The 23,727-nt window shown below is 38.5% G+C and overlaps 1 protein-coding gene across 1 annotated transcript in view; it reads right to left on the bottom strand.

Moving 5' to 3' along the window:
- Positions 1-5,729: 5,729 nt before the first annotated feature.
- Positions 5,730-23,727, bottom strand: part of LOC140154952 (protein lin-9 homolog) — a 31,679-nt gene continuing 13,681 nt past the window's right edge. The window contains 3 exon segments of the mRNA XM_072177615.1: positions 5,730-6,092; positions 7,222-7,316; positions 8,998-9,177. Coding sequence (XP_072033716.1) covers positions 5,990-6,092; positions 7,222-7,316; positions 8,998-9,177 — 378 coding nt within the window. The 3' untranslated portion in view covers positions 5,730-5,989.

The following is a 23,727-nucleotide window of genomic DNA, read 5'->3' as shown; positions in this document are numbered from 1 at the left end:
GCCTGTATAAATTTGTTCTATAAATACCAGCTATGAATTTTTAAGTTGAAAAGGCACATGTTTAAATTTTATCATGGGAAAATTATATAATGTAGACATGTATAGGCCTATAGTACAACGACGGCCGTCAAGGTTGTGCATTTCCGGTGCCGTATAAGTGGATCGAGTCCACTTGTAAAGCAGCGTTCTCACTATGCTGTTTGATACCACGTCCTCGGGCACGTCCTAGGTACGAGACTACCTCAATGAGGTGGTCTCGATGCTACATCCTGGATGTAGGATCGAAACCACTTATTTCGCGTTCTCACTATGCTTGGAAGTGGACTCGATGTAGGATCGAGTCCACGTCCTGGTATCAAACAGGCATAGTGAGAACGCGCCCTTAGATCCACTTCTCATGGTGGGGATGTGAAACAAATAAACCTAAGCCTTCATCCTAACCCGACTTCAATTCTAACTCTGACCCTATACTTTGAATAGCTCGTAATTGGTGGGCCTTGTAACATTGCGGATTAATATCAAAAGAATTCATTTGGAGAATTTTCTTGTGACATCTCGCCAGAAGCATCACAAATTATTGATTCAAGTCCTATACTTTCTTTAACACACAAAATTTAGACCAGACAGGTCAACTAATAGCTCTCTTAACTTGGATCTACTTTTGGTGTAGTGGTAAAAGCCTAACATTTCCCGCCTATTACAAGCTGATCAAACTATAACCCTAGTGTTAGAAAAATGCCATAAACCCTACTTTTAACCCTCCCCGACTATTGATCCTGCAGACAAAGGGGATGTTCCCATTGTTTTCACATGTCTAGCTCTCCCTCTCTGAGTGAATGATGTGGTTTAAAATAGTTTGGCAGATGTCTGAATCTGGATTTGTCTTTTTGATCAATTCATGTTACGCATAAATTATTTTTGATTAGAGACAAAGCGTTTTAGCTCTAGATGGCAGCATATCACTTTTTTAACGGTGTTCAGCATGATAAGCGAAAAGAGGGCGGCACACAGAGTTGGCTACTGGTAAGCAGTATGGTCGACAATGATCACCACAAAAAAACCTGATCTGCTGCCTTTACGAGGTAAAACAAATGGTCCCTTATTTTCCAATTAAAAACATTATTATGTCTTCAGAATCTGGGCTCCTATACTTTGTACATAACCTGGCTGTCTGATCAATTTGTGTATCGGTCACCTGGAGCTACAGGGTTTTTTCATATCTGTAGCCTCTTCATAGTTCATATACTTAATGTAAAAGTCTCTGTTGGTGTGATTTTTTGTTTTTTATGTGACAAGCCATGACCAAAAATCACATTTTTGACGAAAAAAACCACATTTTTTCACATTTTTGACCAAAAATCACTTTTTTGACCAAAAATCACATTTTTGACCAAAAATCACATTTTTGACAAAAAATCACATTTTTGACCAAAAATCACATTTTTGACCAAAAATCACATTTTGACCAAAAATCTAAAAATCACGTCAAAAATCATTTTTGACCAATAATCGCAAACTCTAGCTCGACCGATAAATTCAGGTATCACACTCAATCCGTCCAATTTTATATCAATTCATGCTTAACATGAATTTTGGTGAATGCGTAATGATAGAGTAAGATTATCCCCCATACATAAACATGCTATCATCAAGCAAACAAAACATTGATTTTGAATTGGGTGCACAAAGGATATGCACAGGGAAAGGAATATATAAATTTGTATAATTTTGAATGGCTTTGGGTGCGATACAAGAATATTTTTCTATCAAGTGCAATATATTCTTGTACCACACAAAAATAAGCCATTCAATATTATTATTATCAGACTGACTTGGTAAAATTAAATTAAACTTTGACTGATTTGACTCAACTCTGAATGCGCTCATAAGGCCCATATAAATAATAATCCCCTATTGGTTGTGCGCAGTTAGTTTTGAAAACATTCTTGCCTTTAGCTGGGTAACCCCAAAGGCTGCGATCACATAGAAGTATACGGTATTCGCTATACGATTAGCGCTCATTCGATCAGGCCGAGTTCACATGAGTATACTATGTGAACTCAGCCTGATCGAATGAGCGTATATCGTATTACGAACAGCGAATACCGTATACTTCTATGTGATCGCAGCCAAAAGAACAAATTTTAATTTGGAAGCAGCTGCAAAAACTGCTATAAAATGAAATAGAAAGTGGACAAAATAATGTCAAGTAGCTCCATAGAGAGTTTAATAAAACATTTAAAGATTATTACATGTTCATTCTACAATTACATTTTGATTTCCAATTCATTGTAAATATTCCACCTGTACTAACTTTGGTTCACCTCAAGTTTGGCAGTGACATAGGTGCATATTTTCCAACTTGCAGTATTGATTTATGCACTTAAAAGTTAATTGTGCAAAGCATACATGCATGCATACAAGGGCTGTCTGTCGAGGCGCTTGTGGTGCTACCACAAAAAGCATTGACGCCACTCGAACTTCAGGTGAACCAAAGTATAAGAATTCAGAATAAAGAGTCCACATATTTACGCGTAGTTGTAATACATGGAGTCCTAATAAAATACCTCTGGCATTGATATCTTTAAAGCATCCCAAAGATTTGTCATGTAGCAATCAAAGAGTTTGCAGGGTGCATGGTGAAATAATCTGGAGGTATTCTATTTGTCCTGCCATGAGCAACAGTAAAATATGGCGTTGGGAGTACACTCCTTCCATTAACCTATGTCAATACTGGAAGAAATTGGTTCTCAAGAATATACTTGTAACAAACTTCTTTACAAGAACCATAATGGACACTTCCCCTTGAACATCTGGTCTGTTAAAGGTGGGTGACCCAATTGACAGCCTCATCCCTCATCAAAATGCAGATTTTAGTTCAGGTGAAAGCTTGTATTTTTCTCATTAACTTATATTGAAATTAGGTGTTCCAAATTGGTAAGTTTTCGAAATAATCATTAAAAAAAAAGTGTCTCAACTGGGGTATACCACATTTGAGACTAATTCAACAGTTTTTTTTTTTTGATGGTATCTTCAGAAATATATCAATTTGGAACGCCTTTATATTTCAGTATGTTAATGAGAAAAATAGGGCCTTCATTTGATATCAATATATTACATGATCTTGATGATTATCATTAATAAAAACATTGTAGACTACCAGTATCACACTGTATATATGTCAGTAATTCCATAAGGAATTAGTCACATTTACATGTTTTTTTTGTGTGTGAATCCTTGAAAGGGACAACATTTTATGTTATATGTAAGTTTTAAAGAATTTGATTTCCTGAATATATTGAGCCACCTTCCTTTAACCAGATGAATATAGAAACTAAGCCATCACAAATTTGCAGTTGAACCATTTTCATCAATGAGGGCCAACTAATCCATGAAGAGGGCAAATTAACACTGCTATGTTTAAACTCAGGGTAGTGTAAAAAAAAAAGGTCCAGGAAGGGCCCTAGGATGTTCAATTTAGTGGTCCAAGTGGCGAAAATTGTGGGTCCTGGCTTCCAAAATGCAGGGTAGTGCCTAGCCTTGTTCAAGGCCTTCTAAGATTTTCTCCCTGCTTGAACTAGTTTTGGGCTCGTGAAGTCAGTGAGCAGGTGAGGGCCACAGATTACGGCTATTAGTGACCGTGCGTATGCTGAAAAAAATCAAACTTGGGCTTAGTCTACGAACCGCCAAAACGGGCTCGTAGGCTCAACCCGAGTTTGATCGTTCAACTTACACATGATTGGACTTGGCGAGCCCCAAAAGCAGTGCAGATTAGAAACTAGGATTCAAGTGCTGGTCATGAGGGAGGAAACTTAGAGGGCCCTGAACAAGGCTAGTGCCAGTGCTTACACTGCACCTGTCACAGCATAATAACTTAGTAACATCTTAAAACATGTGAGATCAGCCCTCATGAATATGGAAAAAAAAAACCACAGCTGAAATGGATAGAAAACACATGCACTTTTCAAATTTGTGATGCATTTTGTTCTTCCACTAATCTGTGATAAAAACATACAAAATGAGCTAAAATGGATCGATTCATTTAATGTTCCTTTTATGAGTGTACATGGCTGCATACATAAAGAATCATCTCTTGTTTTGTGAGCAATCATGCATGAGGTTCTAGTGAACGAGCTACAGTTTAATGCGACTGAGCTAGCCCATAACAACAGAGATCTGGAATGTTCAGCTGGACCAAATTCTGTACTTTTCATAGATTTTAGTCATGTTGTAATTTTAATTGGATCAGTTGTACTACATGCACACCTAAACTACAGTCCATGATCCAACACTTATCCAGGACTGATGTTACTGTCAAATTAATTAAGCTATTCAATTTGTAACAATTACACAGCCTGCACTATTGATATAGGTCAAGGCTCAAAGAGTATAAACTTGTTGATTTAATTAGACCCTAAAATCTAATTTAGGATGCAAGTACACTCTTCATTTTTTATCGACTTTGAGATACAACTATAGAGATTAGGCTCAAAGAACACGGAATCAGAATAGCCCCATGCCTACCACCAAGGCTTATATTAAGCAAGCACCCATGATTTTTTTCCTTGGTTGCCCAGTTTTGGCATCTGGTGTGTGGGACACTCTGACTGTAATCTCTTTGATAAAGCTGAAAAAAAAAGGTTAATGAACTTTTGTATTTCACTGATTGCCTGTGACATGTAAAATATTCATACACCAACAATTTATTGTAAGCTCAGGTCTGCTTGAGTTTTCAGCATAATTATTGTAGACTTTTAAATTGCAGACTATGAAAGGTTAAAAATTGATACGGGGGTGACAAGTGACTATCATTTGTGTAATTGTGGCATATTGGTTTGCATGTAAAAAAGAAGGAACCACTGAAATACAAAGTACAATAAATTCTTTTACATGATTTATATTCCTGTACAAAATTTACAAAATATATACAAACATTTACATTTCATGGGTTCTTACATAATAAAATGCAAGTTGCAATAATGTGCTCACTTTCAAAATGAGAATTTCTACAATACATTATCACATACAAAGTTTACAAAGCAAGTAGTTCATGATTTGGTCACCACAAACTTTGGTGCGTAACTTTTCAACTTTTTCTACATGTTTTCTGGTGCTTCCAGTTGCACAACCTCCAACTTGTGATTAGATACAAAATGTAGGTGATAAAAACTGGTATGATAGCAATTGGTTTGGAAAATGTTTCTTGAATTGAAATTTGAAGGAAAAAAAAGACTTAAATGTCCAGCAAATAACTTTGGATTAGGTTAATCTGGATTCTTATTATTATTTTTGGTAATAATTCAAACAAATTGCATTATAAATTGAACAAAGCCCTTTTCCAATCCAACATCATATCATACCATTCTACATCTGTTGGTGTATTGCCATTCTAGTAATTCCTGTAGCCATCCATGGATAGACAGAACATGGTCTTATACAAGCACGGAATAGTATCGCTGTGAAGAAATCCTTCTTTTCCTGAGAGTTAGGAATTTCAGGACGATCGATTCTCATAATCGAATTTAATACCGTAAAGTTGATTCTTGTAGGTTTCAAAATCTATGCAGTAGATGTCTGCAAGAATCAACCGATTCCCACAAAATACTTTTGCAAGAATCAAGATTGATTATTACACCGTGCGACAAAATTCAAACCCTGTATACTTAGTGAACAACACAAAAGTTTGATGAAGTCCTATAAAGAGAATCCTTTTGTTGGGGGGAGGGAGGAGGGAGGGTTCAAAATGTCCAATTACGTTAGTAAAAAACTAGGTAAAATATCAGTCAAAGTTGATCTTTTGGATTGAAGGGAGGGGTCAACATGCACTTTCGTGTCTAGGACGTCATCAAACGTTTGGTTTGTTCCCTTGGCGATTAACTAGTACATGTAGAAATCAATTCGCACACTTGCCTCTGCAGAAGCTTAGTTTGTTTTTGTTCAAAAATGTTTGTTTACACCAAGCAAGCAGCTTGGGTAGGATGAGGTGAGTTTAGTACTGAATGTTCTTCTCAGCAAATGCATGCAAATTGCCCATTTGACTCATGCCACTCTGTATATGTGCCACATGCACCTCTACATTGTTCTGGAAGCACCTGAAATGACAAATACCAATGATGAAAAGTAGATTATAAATAATTAACAAACAAACAAGGTTACACATATGGAATACACATGCTAACATTTACAATGTTTCAGTAACTGAGTTAAGGTCCGTTCATACCATGCTGCAATTGCTTTGCATTGCATCGTAATCGCAATAAAGTATAAACAGACCTTTGCACACTCCTGAAATTTAGGATGACAATATTTGTGATCTTCTGTCCGTATCGAGTGAAAATAAATTCTTGATTTGATTTGATTTGTTGTTATGATTGCTATTATTACTGTTGTGTAAATCTGGATCGCAAATAGTCAGTGGAAGTTATGTACTTGATTTACCATTAAATTATACTGACAAACTTAAAATTAAATTCCACAGCTGAGTGTTGGTCTTTTGAACTGGAATTGAATTTCACTCCAAGTTGGCCAGTTTCTGTTGTTCATAACAACCTGTGAGCCATGTGGCGTTTGGGCCCGAGACTAGAAATAGCCTGGATGTCACACCGACTGAAATCCTGAATACACAAAAAAAACACAAGTAGCAGAAACACTTTTCCAAAAAGCCATAGGTAACTACTCAATTTGATCAAATATTAACCTGCAATAAATGCCAGACGGTATAAAATAAAAAACATGAAATATTTCTTGCAAGCCAAGGAGTAAGCAAACTCCATAAGTGCATGATTTTCTGCAGGGGTTTCCCCATATGAAATCACATGGGGCACATGAACACCATAGTCCATGTCAAATGCTATCCAGTATGGAGAAAACAGTGCTTCCGCTACAAGTAGATTTTGACATTTGCTTTGATACTTCTATACTATGATCAGCTCCTAATAGGCAAGAGTTATTTGGTTTATTGTTAATGCACACATCAATGAAGTCCCACATTACGACCGCATAATTCACAAAAGCGCGCATCAGGCACACAATACGCTACGCGGAAACGCTACGCATTCCGCGTAGGTGCTGCGCCCAGATGTGTGTACACCATTCTGTACCAATTCACAATGTTATGAGTCCTGCTTATTACGACCTGATCATATTATAAACCAGTGTTATTATTTTACAACATTGAAGCAATGTCATGATTCAAAGTGTTCACAGTGGACTGTTACTTACCCCAGGTTCGATGGGTCTATTTTCTTTTTGATCTCCTCCAGGGAGTCATTGAGTGTTTTAAAACCATATGAATTCATATCACTCTTGGCAAGTGTCTGAAATGTAATAGGCAGAGAAAAAAAGATGATGATGGGACTTGAAACTAGTCATCATCAAAACAGCTAGTCACATGCTGAAAGCTTTCTAGTTCACTATTTGCTGGCAAATACACATTTCCCATTAGGCCAAAAAACATTTGCTTGTCCTTTCCCAACAGACACTACTCCCTATTCCAGAAAAATACAGAACTATTTTTTTTGACTAAAAAAATATTATCCTGTTTTGCCAAATGAAAAAGCTTAATCTTTCTAACGCTTTGAGACAAAGTCACATTTTAATAGTTTTGCAAAATGGGCCAAAAACATGTAATTTTGCATAATTTCTTACAATTGCATTGACAAAATTCTAAGCATTCAAAATTTTGAGTATAGGCTATGTCTGAGTTTGCTCATAAATTGTGTTCATGTTAATTTTGATCAAATGCAGTCTTAGTACAAATCTTTGGGCATGATTGTAACAGCATACGAAAAACACCCTAAAACGCCATGTTTTGGCCACATTTCCAAATATTTGCCAAATTCAAAATTTGACTTTAATTGCTAGTTAAAACTAACTTAAGGATTAGGATTTAGGTGTTTCATTTTGCAAAACAGGATTTTTTTGCTGCTCTAACATATATATATATATATAAGTGCACTGCACAAGCCAAGCCAGATTGAGTTGAAATTTTGGCACAATCATTACATTGCATGTAATTTCTAGTGAGAATGTTAAGTGATTTTATATTACACCATAACTAATAAATAATGTTAAGAATGCTATCCTTAATGATACACAAGGTTTTGACTTAATGTGTACATCCATATCAAAATGATGCACTTATCGGCTGCTACATGTTTCTCTTCTTAAATAATAGTTAGGAATAAATAAATACCAGACTCATCTCAAGTGGAGACCACTTCAAATCATCCCCAAGTCACATGGTTTAGGAATATAGAGAATACTCCTTAACCATGTGACTTCAGGGATGTTTTGAAGTGACCTCCACTTGAGATGAGTCTGGAATTTACTCCTAGCTATTATGTAAATGAGACACATGTAGCAGACGACAAGTGCATCGTTTTGATATGGATGGATACATATTTGGTTTAGTTTTGATTCAAGTGTGATGCAATCAAGCACACAACTGAACTGTCAAGCAAATTCCACATAACTGGCCTATGTTTTGTTTTTAACAAATATAACATTTTGATTATAATCTAAAACTAAAACATACATACCGTATTGTTTGTAATAAACGCCCCGGGGGCGTTGCATTTTTCCAAAAGGGGGGCGTTTATTGGAAGTGAATTGTCAGTGAAAAAGCTTAAAATTCGTGTTCAATTTCCAGATGGTGCTCCTATTAAAAGGAGGGATTTACACTATACAAAATGATATTTTCGTGGGGAATACAACAAAATTACACCTGCAAGTGCATGGAATTAGTGAAATTCTACCATAATTAGGCAATGAAATGGATGGGAGTTGAGTCATAATAGGTTTTGTCCATTCAATTTAGCGATCGTGACTGACATGACTGATGCAAGTTTTAAGCTTACCTACACGATATGTCATGGAAATGTTCGCATTTTTGTCAATTTTTCACAGAAACATTGGAGGGGGGCGTTTATTAGAGGGGGAGCATTTATTACAAACAATACGGTAAATTCATTTCCCTGTTTTATCACCAATACCCACCTTGATTTGCAGCATCAATGATGTAAGATTAGCTACCAGGTCATTAAGCTTAGGACTCTTGACAGCTCTTTCACCTAATGCTATGTTGGCATCATGTACCATCTGACTGGCCTCTTGTTCACATCGTAATCTGTCTTCAGTTGGCTGGGCCAGCGGAGGGAGGCCTTGCTCAGGTGCAATCTAATAATATACAAAAGAAAGTGTACCATTAACCATCAAATCACTTTATAAATATTGAACACTCCAGGATATGCTGTTCCATGACTGGTATAAATGATCCCAACTCCCTATTGTCTAGCTGAAATTCAAGACATTTTGGAAAATATGAGTATGATTCCATCCGAAAAAATTGGCCTAAACTATGTGAGTTAAATGCACAATGCTGACCTGAAAAGATGTTCATGATGTAATTGGTGGCTTTGTTATGAAAGTGGGTTTTATGAAAATTAAAATTATCTCATGACTTCTGACCATCTGCTTAAGTACCATAGTCTTTAGCTGAAAATTATGAGAGCTTTTGTGGAAATCTAACGAAATGTTAGATGACCATACAATTTAATTTAATATGACCATGGATGACAAGTCCCTCACATCTTCATTCTTCACCTTCCCCTTCAGATGCTTCATGAAAATATAACATGACTTTCAAATTTCTTTGTACACACTACACAATGCTTATTACTTCTACCAGGTTTTGAGGAATTCCCTTCATCAAAATCTGACAAAGTTTATACAACACGCTTGACAACACGCTTCAGTATCAAATGTGTTAGTACTACAGATTATAGGTTTATCTTTAGTGCAAGAGAGCACAAAATACTAATATTAGAGTTAGGATTTAGGGTTAGGATTAGAGTTGGGATCTGTTTGGTATTCTCTTACACGAAGGATACACCAGATTATAACGAATCAATTTAGCCTTTTGTGATTGAATAAATTTGAAAATCCTTCGTTTAAAGCATTTTTACCCACCACGTTCACAAGATCAAAAACACGTTCCATGAGGTTTTTTTCAAATGTGCGCTCGTATAAATCCACACCGAAAGTGATTGTTTTCTTCTTTTTCTTATTGTATTACAAATCGATCAAAGAAATAATGTTGCCATGGGGAAGAACCAAATACAGTACCGATTAAATTTTAAAAGCCCGTTTTGGGGGAAAATTTTGGAGAATTTGCTTGAGAAAAAGCTGGTTTGTGAAATTATCGATATCTTGATTACGATACGTTAATTTAGACATCTGAATACCTACATTATTTCTCAACATTCTGCCAATTGCTATTCCATTTGATTTTCACTCCAAATTGAAGCAAGTTTTGCAAAAAACGAGGTTTTCCTCCATCAGTTCGTTCAAAATTTCAGCGCCGACATGCGTGTTTATTCTAAGAGCCATAATGCGGACGCGATTGTAATCATATGTAATTGCATCCAATTATAGTTATATCGTCCGCTTTGAGAACAGTCAATTGCGTAAGTTGATCTATGGCCGAGTGGATAGAGGGTTGGACTGGGAATCTAATATGAACTATTTTTGTGGGTTCGAGTCTCCGTGGCTGAATTTTCTTTTTTTTTTTCTCTTTTCTCATTTTACCTCCTTTCTTTCCTCTTTTCTTTCTCCCTTTCTTTTTTCATTTCTTTCTTTCTTTCTTTTTCGTTCATTTTCTTTCTCTCTCTTTCTTTCTCTGTTTCACTGTTTCTTTATTCTTTCTTGCTCCTTTCTTTTTAGTTTTATTTGATTGATTCGCTGAGTGCAGTGAATCGTGATTGATTGTTTTTCACCTTATATAATTCAGAAATTTGTAGGCCTGCTAAATCTGTCTTGTTGATTTTCATCCCAAATTCGATTTACAAATAATTGCTTTTTGATATTGTTGTTGTTGCCTACCCTGTTACATTGTAATCACGGGAATAGCAGCATTGATTTCATCAAAGATATCAAGGCTATAAATTCAAAATCAACACATTTTCCAGGGCGTAGCTTGACGAAGTGCCCCCAATCAATTTTAAAATTTATAAAATCCTTGTGAAAATTGCCGAAAACGGCTTGTGCCCCCCCCCCCCCCCCGGCATCCGAGCTCTGGGCACGAGCTAATCCAAGTTTCATAGCCTTTTCATGTCTTGACCGTGGATCGATATTCTATTGTAAGTAGGCCTCACGTCCCGATGCACGCTTGTTCATTTTCTGCATGGCTGTTTCTGTTATGAACTTACGCCCCTCTGAAATCAAGCGCATGAAAAACTCTCGGCTAACCTTAAATGAATATTTTGTTCTGTACCCGGCCCCCACACTCTGTGCATCCGTGGGTATTCATGCTTGTCGGTGAACTTTAAAAACATCCCTTTTTTTAGCAATTTCACGAATAATTTGCCCTTGGACAATGCCCCTATTTTCGCTAAAATGTGAACAATATTTCTAATACATGTAAGTAATATACCCTTTTCTGGTTGAAACATGTAGGCTGCATACAATGCACAAATTGCACTGGCGCGGCCTCATTTATGTTATTAATATTATTCTGCACAGACTGTGAAACTGCTATATTTTCGTAAAAATATTCCCTTTTCTCTCTCTGGTAAAAGCAAGAGAAGTGATATGTTGATGATAATACCTTTTTTTTTTTTTAATTTCGCGAACACATGGTTTGAAAAAACACCCCAACGAGCATGAAAACCTGCGGATGCGCGGAGTGTGGGGGCTGGGGATTATTCGGACTAAATGCATCCCAGTGATGGCTCTGCCAGAGAAAAATATGACAGAAATGGTGGCAGCGGTGGGATCCCACTTCTGACACCAATTTCTGTCACAAACCATGCACAGAAGTATGTATCCTTCTTTGAGTCATATTGGTGTGAGTAAAATTAATAAGTTAAAAGAGACTAGAAGTAGGGCCTCAAACATGCAAGTCAAAGACTCAGTACCACTACCAGTGGTGCAGTGCACAAGTGTCAGTGCCAAAACCATAAACATTTCATGCATCTCCAGTCTCCACCACGCGATGCATCATGATCATGCATGATGATGATCGTCATATCATCATTTAGTTGCATCACTAAAACTGACACAGCTGTCAAGTAACAAGAAAAAAATACTTCACTTCATTTATTAGAGATATAATTATACAGACACGTCGTCTCAAGTACCCATATTAATTCATTATGTGTGTTTACCAGCCGCGAATTCCCCATACAAAATGCACCGGGAGGGTTTCCGAATTCGACACCATTGCCATCTTTCATCTCCTTCGCGATCGGACGAAAATAATCGTGATATTTTCAACATAATTACCGTGGTAAAAGCATAGTCTTCTTCGTCATCGTCCCCTGTAAATACTGGTACTGATTCCGGCACTTCATACCGGGGTATTTTTAATGGTACAGGGTTTTTACGGCGTGGTGCTTTTTGCTTCCTACTCCGTCGTGGTTTCACGCCCTGCAACGCGGAACTACCATCATCACCATTTACATTTTCATCAAAACAATTATCGTCACAGCCTGCTGCGTTCTGATTCGCTATTACAAGATCCTCGGCCTCCGTGCATCTTTCCCAAGTCTCTTGCATGTTTCCGGGTGAAAAATCATCATCTTTTAGCGCAAGAAACCATTTATCAAATAGGCCAAGGTGGGGTAGCTAAATTCGAGGACAAAGCACTCGAAAATTGGGTTTTAAATACCAGCAGCCATTTTGGATTTAAAGGGCATTTAAATTGAACTGCGCATGGCCCTTTTGCTTCCTTCTTTTAAAAGTGGAACAATCTGATTGGTTGGAGTGGTTGAACTGCCACGTTCTAACCAATCAACGCTCGGTTCATCCGTAGGCGTGGCAGGAAGTCTACCAATCAAAGACATCCTTGCTCATTATGGGAAAATCCCGGGAAAAAAGACGCATGCAAATTTCTTAAGTTCTGAGCAGTTCCAAATGGGTCAAGGAAATTGTATTTGAAAATCAAATCTTTAAAGAACTAAAACGCGCAACGATGTAATCATGTAATCAAAATATTGGGCTTACACAGCTCTGTAGGAAACTGGTAAATGAACATGAACACACATTAAAGCGTGCGAATTTTTTTTTATTAAACATGTCACTGTTTTGATTTTCCCCCGTTTTTCGTAAGTTGGTCCTGACCTGTTCGCGAATACACAGGCGACAAATACTAAATAGCGGTCTGGTCTACCCAAACTTTTCTCAAATGCTAAATTCTACAATCAGTGATGCCAAGTGGCTAAATGGTTTTCTTATTTTACCTCATCAGAAACCTCTACTGACAGCGAAAATGACTAATAATTATTAGCAGGAGCGTAGCCAGCTTTTTTGGTCAAGGGAGGCGGCAAAATAAAATTTCGGGGGCACAGACGAAAAAAATTAGAGTTTCATCATACATTACAAAGAGCGAGCTTCAAAAAAGGGCTTTATTGGGACGATGTGCGCGAGTAGTGCGCAAAAAATTGGTATTTTACACTATTTTCGCCCATTATCATGATGGAAATGGCTTTATTTTCACAATGTGCGCGCGTAGCGCGCAAAAATGTTGTATTTTACACTATTTTGGCTCTGATTTTGGCCCATGATCGGGCTAAATTTTGGTAGGAAAGGGGCTCAGCATTGCCCCTTTTCTTTGCCGTTGCCCTCCTGATTTCTCTTTTATTTTTTGTCAGAGGGGCACTTTTTTCTTTCATTTTTTCTGCCCCCCCCCCGGCCACGCTACTGAATATTAGGCATAAGCCCATAATTTTGGCACAGAAAACAAATTTAAATTTGATTGAAATCATACATTTATAGGTTTCTCCAAATATAGGCCGATGATGTTACTTTACGCTTCATTTATTATGTTTTCTTTCACATTTATTTTGAATATTCCTACTGGATTCCTGTCATTCCGACGACGACTCATAATATTTCGCTCTCTGGTATTTTAAGCAAATGTACGATCTTTTAAAGTGATTCATATCCTCACCCCCCCACCACTTTTCTGTTACCGTGCAACAAATTTCTTGCAGTTGCATTCAACTCATCACTTTCCAAAAATATCGTCAAACAGAACGAAATTACAGGAAAACCCTAATTTCTTGGAATAGGCCTAATACCAATATCAAATTGTGATCCGCCAAATTCGTGGGTTTTTTTTGTAAGAAAACGGCACTTAAAAGGGCATTTCGTGATCCACAGCCTCATCCCCCCTTTTCTAAAAAAAAAATGCGATTTTCATACCACTGGAAGCCTTTGGCTACATAATGTTTATGTAATACAAACATTTTCTTGCAGATTAATTCGTTTAGCGAAAATATATCGTCAAATTTGAATTTCGTTCTAGTATACCAGAACGAAATTACAACAGTGGCCTATATGGAGCAGTGTATACTATTTCCATGACATAATCATGCTTAACTCGCAAACGCAAAATCGGTATCAACAGAAATTTTGGGAATAAGCTTTTTGTGTGGATGAAAATGTCATAAAAAGAGGATGCTAGGATCACGAAATCCCCCTTTAAGGCCTATAATTTTTTCTATCGTATAGGAGACGATTATAAACATGATGAATCGCCCAAAGTAGGCCTATGGCGGCGCCAGGGTGGTGGTGGTGGTTCAATTTTACATTCTGAGAGGGACGTGCTCCCCTCAGAAATGAAAGCCCAAATGAAGCTATTTGATCATCGCACAATATTTGTACGCTTACATTGACTATTTGAAGTTATTATTATTATTATGGATTTCATTAACGGACCGCCTTCAATTCCGGGCCGCAGTAACTACTAACATAGGCCTACATGTAATACAAAATTTATCCCCCCCTGTTCATCCTGTCATCGTGTCTTTTTCTTAGAAATGCTCGGGCATTAACATTTTAGGGTCTAACAAAGCGTATTTCCCATATTCGCAGTGATACTAATATATAAGCTGTATTGCGGATATTCCTCATAAATAATTATACGCAGTAAATACGCACGATAAAAATATAAATGTCTAAAATTGGAAATTATTTTCAAAATGTAAAATGCAATGAAGCAATGGGTGCGCTATATTTTCACTATTATAGACCTATCCGGGGACAGGCGTTAAAATAGTATCGAGATTCCCGTTCGGGTGACGTAAAGAAAGGGAATCAAGAGAATCCCCAAGTTTGTGACATAACAGACTGGGATGGGGGGATTTTAAGGTCCTAGGCACCCCATTGTCTTTCCCTACACAATAACTATATATTAGTTTTTTTTATTTCCCTCCAAGCCTCCATTCCGTTTCCTTTATTGGGGGAGGGGGGATAGGAGGGGGTAATTGTTTTCACATACTTGCGGGTGTTGCCGCGTCGGGGCAATGGCGGGCGGCGTTGTAACGATTTTTCAAAAGGTAGAGGGTAAACATGGTAAAAGGGAAGGCATAGTCATTTTGATGTGGGGTAAAAACTTGCCGCCAATGGGCCAAAAACACCTTACAAGCTTTAAAATCGCGGCGGGGAAAGAAGCACAAGATACGGAACGAAAGGGTGAGCAGCTGCCCCTTCGCCTCCGCCCAGAGGATGATTTAAGCACTTCCCACCACGCCACTGTGTTGACTTGCGGTTAGCACAGCTGTGTGAGTGAACATGACACCACTGCGCGCACATTGCATTGACGGACATGGTTAAATTTGAATTTGGACTGATATATTTACAATATAAAAACGCATTCACAATGCTAGTCGATTTCACATTTTATGTTACCTACACAAGGTGTGAATTATCCTTCATGCATGTACATCACTTTAGATCTGAAATCGACCAAGTAATAATGACACACGCACAATTCTTAAACAACATCTTTTGGATTTGAAAAGTAAAGGGGCAGTTGAAACTCTGGTGATAACACGTTTGCAGTGCATGATGGGGCTTCCTTAAATCATCCTCTGGCCTCCGCCATTACAGGGGTAGAGGAGAATGGGTCTTTTTCTTCTTTTCCTCCTTTCTCTCTCCCTCCCTCTCTATCTCGGTCCCCGAAGTTCCTTTTTCTCTCTCCTCAGGGGCCGTAGCCCCCTTTGACGCCTCCCCTGACCATATCTCACGGATTTCACGGACCATGAGCGACGCAACTCAACATTTTCCGGAGTAGTGACAGGGGTGGGGAATAATTTCAGCCCATTCTAACCTCAGTGCCCTCCTCCAAATTGGCAATCCTGTATATCCGTCCCTTGTCATAAGACGTTCGCATACAAGCGGTAGCCGGATGGATATCATGGCTAGTGTAAAGAGTTGGTAGAGGGGTGGGGCACACGGATTTTGTACATAATCTGCAGTTTGTTGTTCAAAGAAATCCTTTGGCTTTCGGGCTCTCCTTTGTGAGTTGAGGCTTTCTGCTTCTTAATTTTTGATCAGATCAGTGGGAAGGTTTCCCACCTCCTAAAAGCAAATTACCCAGTAGGCGCCTATATCATACCGCCAGTACACCGCAAAAAATACAGGGTTCCCGTGCACCTTGTGTTAAAAACTGACATCTGCAATACGGATTTATAACATTGTCGGGTGGGTGGTTTGTTTCGTGCTTAAGGAAAATACACTGAAAATACAATTATTGATTTGTTTTTTCTTCTATTATGATTTTTTAAGGGGGACGCCCCATCTTCCAAAAATGTAGGGGTAGGACGTAGGACAAAATTTTCCAAAATATTTTCAACGCACGTTTATATATGTGTACTATTCCAGGGACATATCAGCCCGATTATAGTGGGGAGCAACATGTACTTGCTTAGTTTCTTCACAGTACATGAACATGCAGTTCACAAAATTTTTGTCTATTGTTGACCCAAAATTGTATTAGTCAAGGACCACCGTTTAGCTGACTTCCTAAAATAAACCGCCGGCCATGATGAGGGGGGGGGTTGCACTGCAAAAAAAGGACCGTAAATTATCGGACGCCCGTATTTCGAAATTTCCCATAAGCCGTATAAGCAAAACACAATTTGTTGTAATTACGGGATAACCAGAAGATTTGCTGCCAGGAGTTTTCCCGTGATTTTACGGGGACCAGTAAAATTACGGAATTTAAATTTTACTTTAGTGTGTTCAGCAGGATTAAGAGGGAGTTAGGGATACACATGGATTTGTAGTATTACATGTAGGTGTGAAGGCGGGTGTGGAGGTAGGTTGGTGGTTCTGACCTCCAAAATGTATTTTGCTTACGGTCCCCGTAAAATTACGGGAAAATTCGGCTCTTTTTTTTTTTTTAAGGGGGGTACTACGCCAGTGGGAACGGTCCAAAAGGCACTGAATTGTCATAAATTCCGCTCTATCCATCCCAATATTTACCCGAAAATATTCTCCGAGGGGGCACTCTGATCCCCCACCAGCTAGTTATACGTCCAGTGTAACACACCTTTAAAAATTTCGAAACAAAAATGGCTTTTGCATTGATATTGATTTAGTAGCGGGTGATCTGTACAGGCCAAAAGAGTATCTCCATTCTGCTGCTGTGTCCAGATAGTTTTCTATTGCAAGTTTAAAGTAGCGGGTGATCTGTACAGGCCAACAGAGAATCTCCATTCTGCTGCTGTGTCCTGACAGTTTTCCCGTGTAGGTTTAAAGTAGCGGGTGATCTGTACAGGCTAACAGCAGCGTTCGAAATAGGGCCGGTCAGCCGGCCATTGGCCTGTAACTTTTTGGCCTGGCCGGTAACTTTTCTGACTGGCATCTAGTTGCCGGCCCGGCTGGCCGGTAACTTTTTAAGGTCAAGCCCGGCTGGCCGGTAACTTTTTAAGGTCAAGCCCGGCTGGCCTGTAACTTTTTGAGGCATATTTCGAACACTGGCTAACAGAGTATCTCCATTCAGCTGCTGTGTCCTGACAGTTTTCTCTTGCAGGTTTAAAGTAGCGGGTGATCTGTACAGGCTAACAGAGTATCTCCATTCAGCTGCTGTGTCCTGACAGTTTTCTATTGCAAGTTTAAAGTAGCGGGTGATCTGTACACGCCAACAGAGTATCTCCATTATGCTGCTGTGTCCTGACAGTTTTCCCGTGCAGGTTTAAAGTAGCGGGTGATCTGTACAGGCTAACAGAGTATCTCCATTCAGCTGCTGTGTCCTGACAGTTTTCTCTCTCAGGTTTAAAGTAGCGGGTGATCTATACAGGCTAACAGAGTATCTCCATTCAGCTGCTGTGTCCTGACAGTTTTCTATTGCAAGTTTAAAGTAGCGGGTGATCTGTACACGCCAACAGAGTATCTCCATTATGCTGCTGTGTCCTGACAGTTTTCCCGTGCAGGTTTAAAATAGCGGGTGATCTGTACAGGCTAACAGAGTATCTCCATTCAGCTGCTGTGTCCTGACAGTTTTCTATTGCAAGTTTAAAGTAGCGGGTGATCTGTACACGCCAACAGAGTATCTCCATTATGCTGCTGTGTCCTGACAGTTTTCCCGTGCAGGTTTAAAGTAGCGGGTGATCTGTACAGGCTAACAGAGTATCTCCATTCAGCTGCTGTGTCCTGACAGTTTTCTATTGCAAGTTTAAAGTAGCGGGTGATCTGTACACGCCAACAGAGTATCTCCATTATGCTGCTGTGTCCTGACAGTTTTCCCGTGCAGGTTTAAAGTAGCGGGTGATCTGTACAGGCTAACAGAGTATCTCCATTCAGCTGCTGTGTCCTGAGAGTTTTCTATTGCAAGTTTAAAGTAGCGGGTGATCTGTACACGCCAACAGAGTATCTCCATTATGCTGCTGTGTCCTGACAGTTTTCCCGTGCAGGTTTAAAGTAGCGGGTGATCTATACAGGCCAACAGAGTATCTCCATTCAGCTGCTGTGTCCTGACAGTTTTCTCTCTCAGGTTTAAAGTAGCGGGTGATCTATACAGGCCAACAGAGTATCTCCATTCAGCTGCTGTGTCCAGACAGTTTTCTATTGCAAGTTTAAAGTAGCGGGTGATCTGTACACGCCAACAGAGTATCTCCATTCAGCTGCTGTGTCCAGACAGTTTTCTCTTGCAAGTTTTATGTAGCGGGTGATCTGTATTACAGATTATCTCCATTCAGCTGCTGTGTCCAGACAGTTTTCTCTTGCAGGTTTAAAGTAGCGGGTGATCTGTACAGGCCAACAGAGTATCTCCATTCAGCTACTGTGTCCAGACAGTTTTCTCTCTCAGGTTTAGAGTAGCTGGTGATTTTCACAGGCCAACAGAGTATCTCCATTCAGCTGCTCTGTCCTGACAGTTTTCTCTCTCAGGTTTAAAGTAGCGGGTGATCTGTACAGGCCAAAACAGTATCTCCATTCAGCTGCTGTGTCCTGACAGTTTTCTATTGCAAGTTTAAAGTAGCGGGTGATCTGTACAGGCCAACAGAGTATCTCCATTCAGCTGTTGTGTCCAGACAGTTATCTCTTGCAGGTTTAAAGTAGCGGGTGATCTGTACAGGTTAACAGAGTATCTCCATTCAGCTACTGTGTCCGGACAGTTTTCCCATGCAGGTTTTATGTAGCGGGTGATCTATACCGGCCAACAGAGTATCTCCATTCAGCTGCTGTGTTCAGACAGTTTTCTATTGCAAGTTTAAAGTAGCGGGTGATCTGTACAGGCTAACAGAGTATCTCCATTCAGCTGCTGTGTCCTGACAGTTTTCTCTCTGCAGGTTTAAAGTAGCGGGTGATCTGTACAGGCTAACAGAGTATCTCCATTCTGCTGCTGTGTCCTGACAGTTTTCTCTTGCAGGTTAAAGTAGCGGGTGATCTGTACAGGCTAACAGAGTATCTCCATTCAGCTGCTGTGTCCTGACAGTTTTCTCTTGCAGGTTAAAGTAGCGGGTGATCTGTACAGGCTAACAGAGTATCTCCATTCTGCTGCGTCCTGACAGTTTTCTCATGCAGGTTTAAAGTAGCAGGTGATCTGTACAGGCTAACAAGAGTATCTTCATTGAGCTGCTGTGTCCTGACAGTTTTCAGGGTGATTTGTACAGGTTGACCGAGTATTTCTATCCAGTGAAGTTTTAAATTCAAACACTTTTTGTTTTGCTGCATATTCTTATCACCTTCTCGTGTGTGAGCAGGGATGAGTATGAGCGTTTTGACAGCATTTTGTATTTTTATTTATTTAATTATACAAATTATAATAGTTACAAGAAAACAGTTCATAAAAATACAGTGCTTGTAAAACTTGCAAATTCCCAGGCAAATTTTAATCCTTGACACACTTGTTATTACACATTTGACAACTGCTAGAAGTAACCTTTATTTTTGTACAGGTATTATTATCAATTGACATGCTCACTGACTACACACTATCATCCAATGATCTTAGTTTAAAATAGACATAACAGGAGAAATAGAATATAGTGGTTTAAATAAAGTGGAACATGAATACGAAGGTTGAAACAACGTGCTGTAACAATAATAATTGAATGGGACGGGTAGGGTGGATATCGCACTTCAATTCTGGCCCCATGGGCTTCAACTGGCTTTCGCAGTTTGTAAAAAAAAATATCTAATTAGATTTTAAGAACCCTGGCCTTGCTAACCCCTTGAAGTTAGATCACTGTACCCCACACAGAACTCCAGATATTGGGAAACAAACTGGAACACACATCCATATGTACACCCCAACACCTTGAAAATGGTCGAAAACAGGGATACCAGAAACTATGAAAACAGGGACATTTCATATCTTCATTTTCATAGGTACATCCATATCCAATTACACACACATATGCACCTTTGTATAACATGCAGAATGGGGATATAATGATTTGAACGTACATACTTCAAGTAAAAGTAAAATCACAATAAGCACTGATAATGCTCTTATGCCCTTTCTAGACTTTCCTTTAATATTTTCTGATCATTTTGCACTATTGTCATCCCTGTTTTCAAATGTATCCTGTTTCATAAATTCATGGTATGTTTATTCCTGTTCTACACATTTTATAGACATATAGACATGTATATGATCCAAAGTTCAAGGCAAAAACCAGGTGGATAAAGAATCAACATGTTACATTATTACACATAATAAATGGTAGAAATATACACCTAGAAACTGTATCAAACAAACAAACAAACACGTCTATATATTAACACTTAACCACACATCAGTGACTGTTATATTTGCTTTAGGGTGGGGGTGGTTAAAGTATACCTGTTTAATAGGCATCAATTGAGAATTAATGTGAGAATTCCACATTTCAAATTGAGCCAGTGATCATTAGAATTACAGGTTACTACAGGATTGACACCCTTGTGTCAAAAAACAGTTGATTTTAATAATTATGCAGGACCATAACCTGGCGGGGGAAATTGATCCTTGGAAGGAAAATATTGGGGCACATACAAAAATGGAACAATGAGAACATTCATAATAAGCAAGCCTTTTCTTGAAAACATGTTCAAACAAACTGGGACAAGTTTTCCCTGTAAACAGGATTTTGCTGTTTGAGATCAACCAGGTCAGTTATATGTGCTTGTTCCAATAGAGAGAGTGCATGTTTGGATTATCAGTTGGCCATCTTAAGGGACTTCTAAACCCTGTTTACTTTTCAAAAAAATTGACACACCTTGAATTTTTAGTATATACCTTCAATTTCAGGTCACACATTTTTAACTCAATTGAATATAGAATGTTGTTGAGGGGGCAAATCATGTTACAAATATCTTCCGTAGCAAGTTCCACTTGGGTAAACAGACACTCTACTGATATTAGCCATATTGTCAAAATGGGGGCTTTTGACTACCTCTGGCATATGGTTATACTATAGGTCGATAGTCCGAAAGGTCATTAGTCCGAAAACTCAACAAACACCGTTATAAACCCTCAAAATTATCATAATAGGGATGTAAATGGGCAACGTATCCATTTTGTGAAAATCCATCTGGTCCTTGACAGGTGGCCGAGGGCTTGTGTGCGGTATTGAACATTTATGGGGTTTGTCCAGGGAATAGGCTGCAGGGTATCAACTCCCTCCAAAACAATTTTTTTTGGCTTTTTTTATGACAAATTAACATCAACCAAATCCAGAAATCCAATTCCTGAGAGCAAAAGAGCTGTGTCCAGACAAAGAGCTGTTCCCCTGGCAATTACAAGATTGACAACAGGCAACAAAGGGGTTGGGAAGCAAATTATGCATGTTGTTGTAGGAGCATATTTGAATATTTTATAGAGCCTTGCATGCAGAATTCCAGGGGTGTTCTCAAACACAACTTTGTGTGCTACATCCACGGTACTGTATATTCTGTTACACAATATATTACACATCCAACTCAGTCGCCTGTTATAACACACCCACTTACGGAGTGGTATGTTACGATTTCTTTGGATCAGTTTGAATGCATTTTCATTCTTGAAGCAATGATCAGTAAGGTATGAATTTTGTACTACTACTATGAGCACTTGGGTAGCCTCAATACAGGTCCCTTTTTGTTATAAGAAGCCAATTTCTATGTGTATTTTATCGGACGAGTGCAATAGGTCATATCAACCATTTTGATGATTTGCAGAAAGCTTTTTGTATCAATTTGTTTCCTTATTTATTGTTTTTTAACTTTTTAATTATTTAATTAAAATATACTTAATTGCCCTAAGACTTTTAATAGTAGCTTAAAATGTGTGCATTTACCTATATTTTAATAATCTATCAATAACTGTATTTTGCCAAAAATGGTGCATACGGACAATTAGCACTCTCCCGTCATATTTTTACCTTTATGAATATTCTGATGTAGCCCAGTGTTTTAGATAACAAAGCAATGTTGGTTTCTTCTTGTTGATATCAGCTCCCATTGCAATGTTGTGTTGCTATATGGTAAACATTCTTGTTATCTCATCTGCAAACCCCACCAATAGTAAGCAGCCCAAATCTGGACAACACAGCAACCAAGCTTACAGTGTTTGGGACAACCATAGGGGTGCATTATAAACAGATCTCCAGCTGTTTTCCAAAAATATTTTGGTGTGAGGGGGATTATTTAAGAGCATGGGTTTATGCATGTGCCATCTCTGTAGGGCATTTATTAAGGGCTTGGAGCCAGATCTGAAGGCAGGCTGATTATAAGGCTTCAAAACCATTGCATTTTGACTAATCAGAATATCAAATCTACCAATACATAATGTTTTGGTAGATCAAGGACCACTACATCCAGATATCATGGTGATTATTTTCAAAGGACAGATTGTACTGGTGGAATTGCTGATTCTGGTAGTATAGTCGACATTGTGCTGACGCATATATTAAAGTCAACTTATTGCCTAAAAGTGACAGAATTTAGAGCTTTATAACTCAATAACAACAAAACCCATACTGTATTTCATGCATATTGGAAGCTTGATTCTTTGGCAAATTAAAATTCTGTGTATGTAAAGCCAAGTCCACCATAAATATAAGACTACTCCACTTTACATCTGTCAAAATGCAGCGACTTGTACCTATCAATTTGAATAACAAAATGGTCTGTCTTCCTATCAGTAGTTCCGTTGTTTGTTTTTTTTAGCTGGTTTTCTTCAATAACTGGCAGACTTGTTTAAAGGGCATTTCGTGATCCACTTTTCTCAAAAAAGATTTTTATACCACCGGAAACCTCTGGCTACATAATGTTTATGTACAAAAACTTTCTTGCAGATTAATTGGATTAGGAATAATATTGTCAAATTTGAAATTACAACAGTGGCTATGGAGCAGTGTAATACATATAATCATGCATAACTAGCACACGCAAAATCGGAATCAACTGGAATTTTGGGAATAAGCTCTTTAAAAAAGAGGATGCTCGGATCACAAAATACTCCTTGAATCGACCAAG

This window comes from Amphiura filiformis, chromosome 6, assembly GCF_039555335.1.
Source record: "Amphiura filiformis chromosome 6, Afil_fr2py, whole genome shotgun sequence".
Classification (NCBI taxonomy): Eukaryota; Metazoa; Echinodermata; class Ophiuroidea; order Amphilepidida; family Amphiuridae; genus Amphiura; species Amphiura filiformis.
The sequence above is the reverse complement of the archived record's forward strand: the minus strand, read 5'-3'. Positions and strand labels throughout refer to the sequence as shown.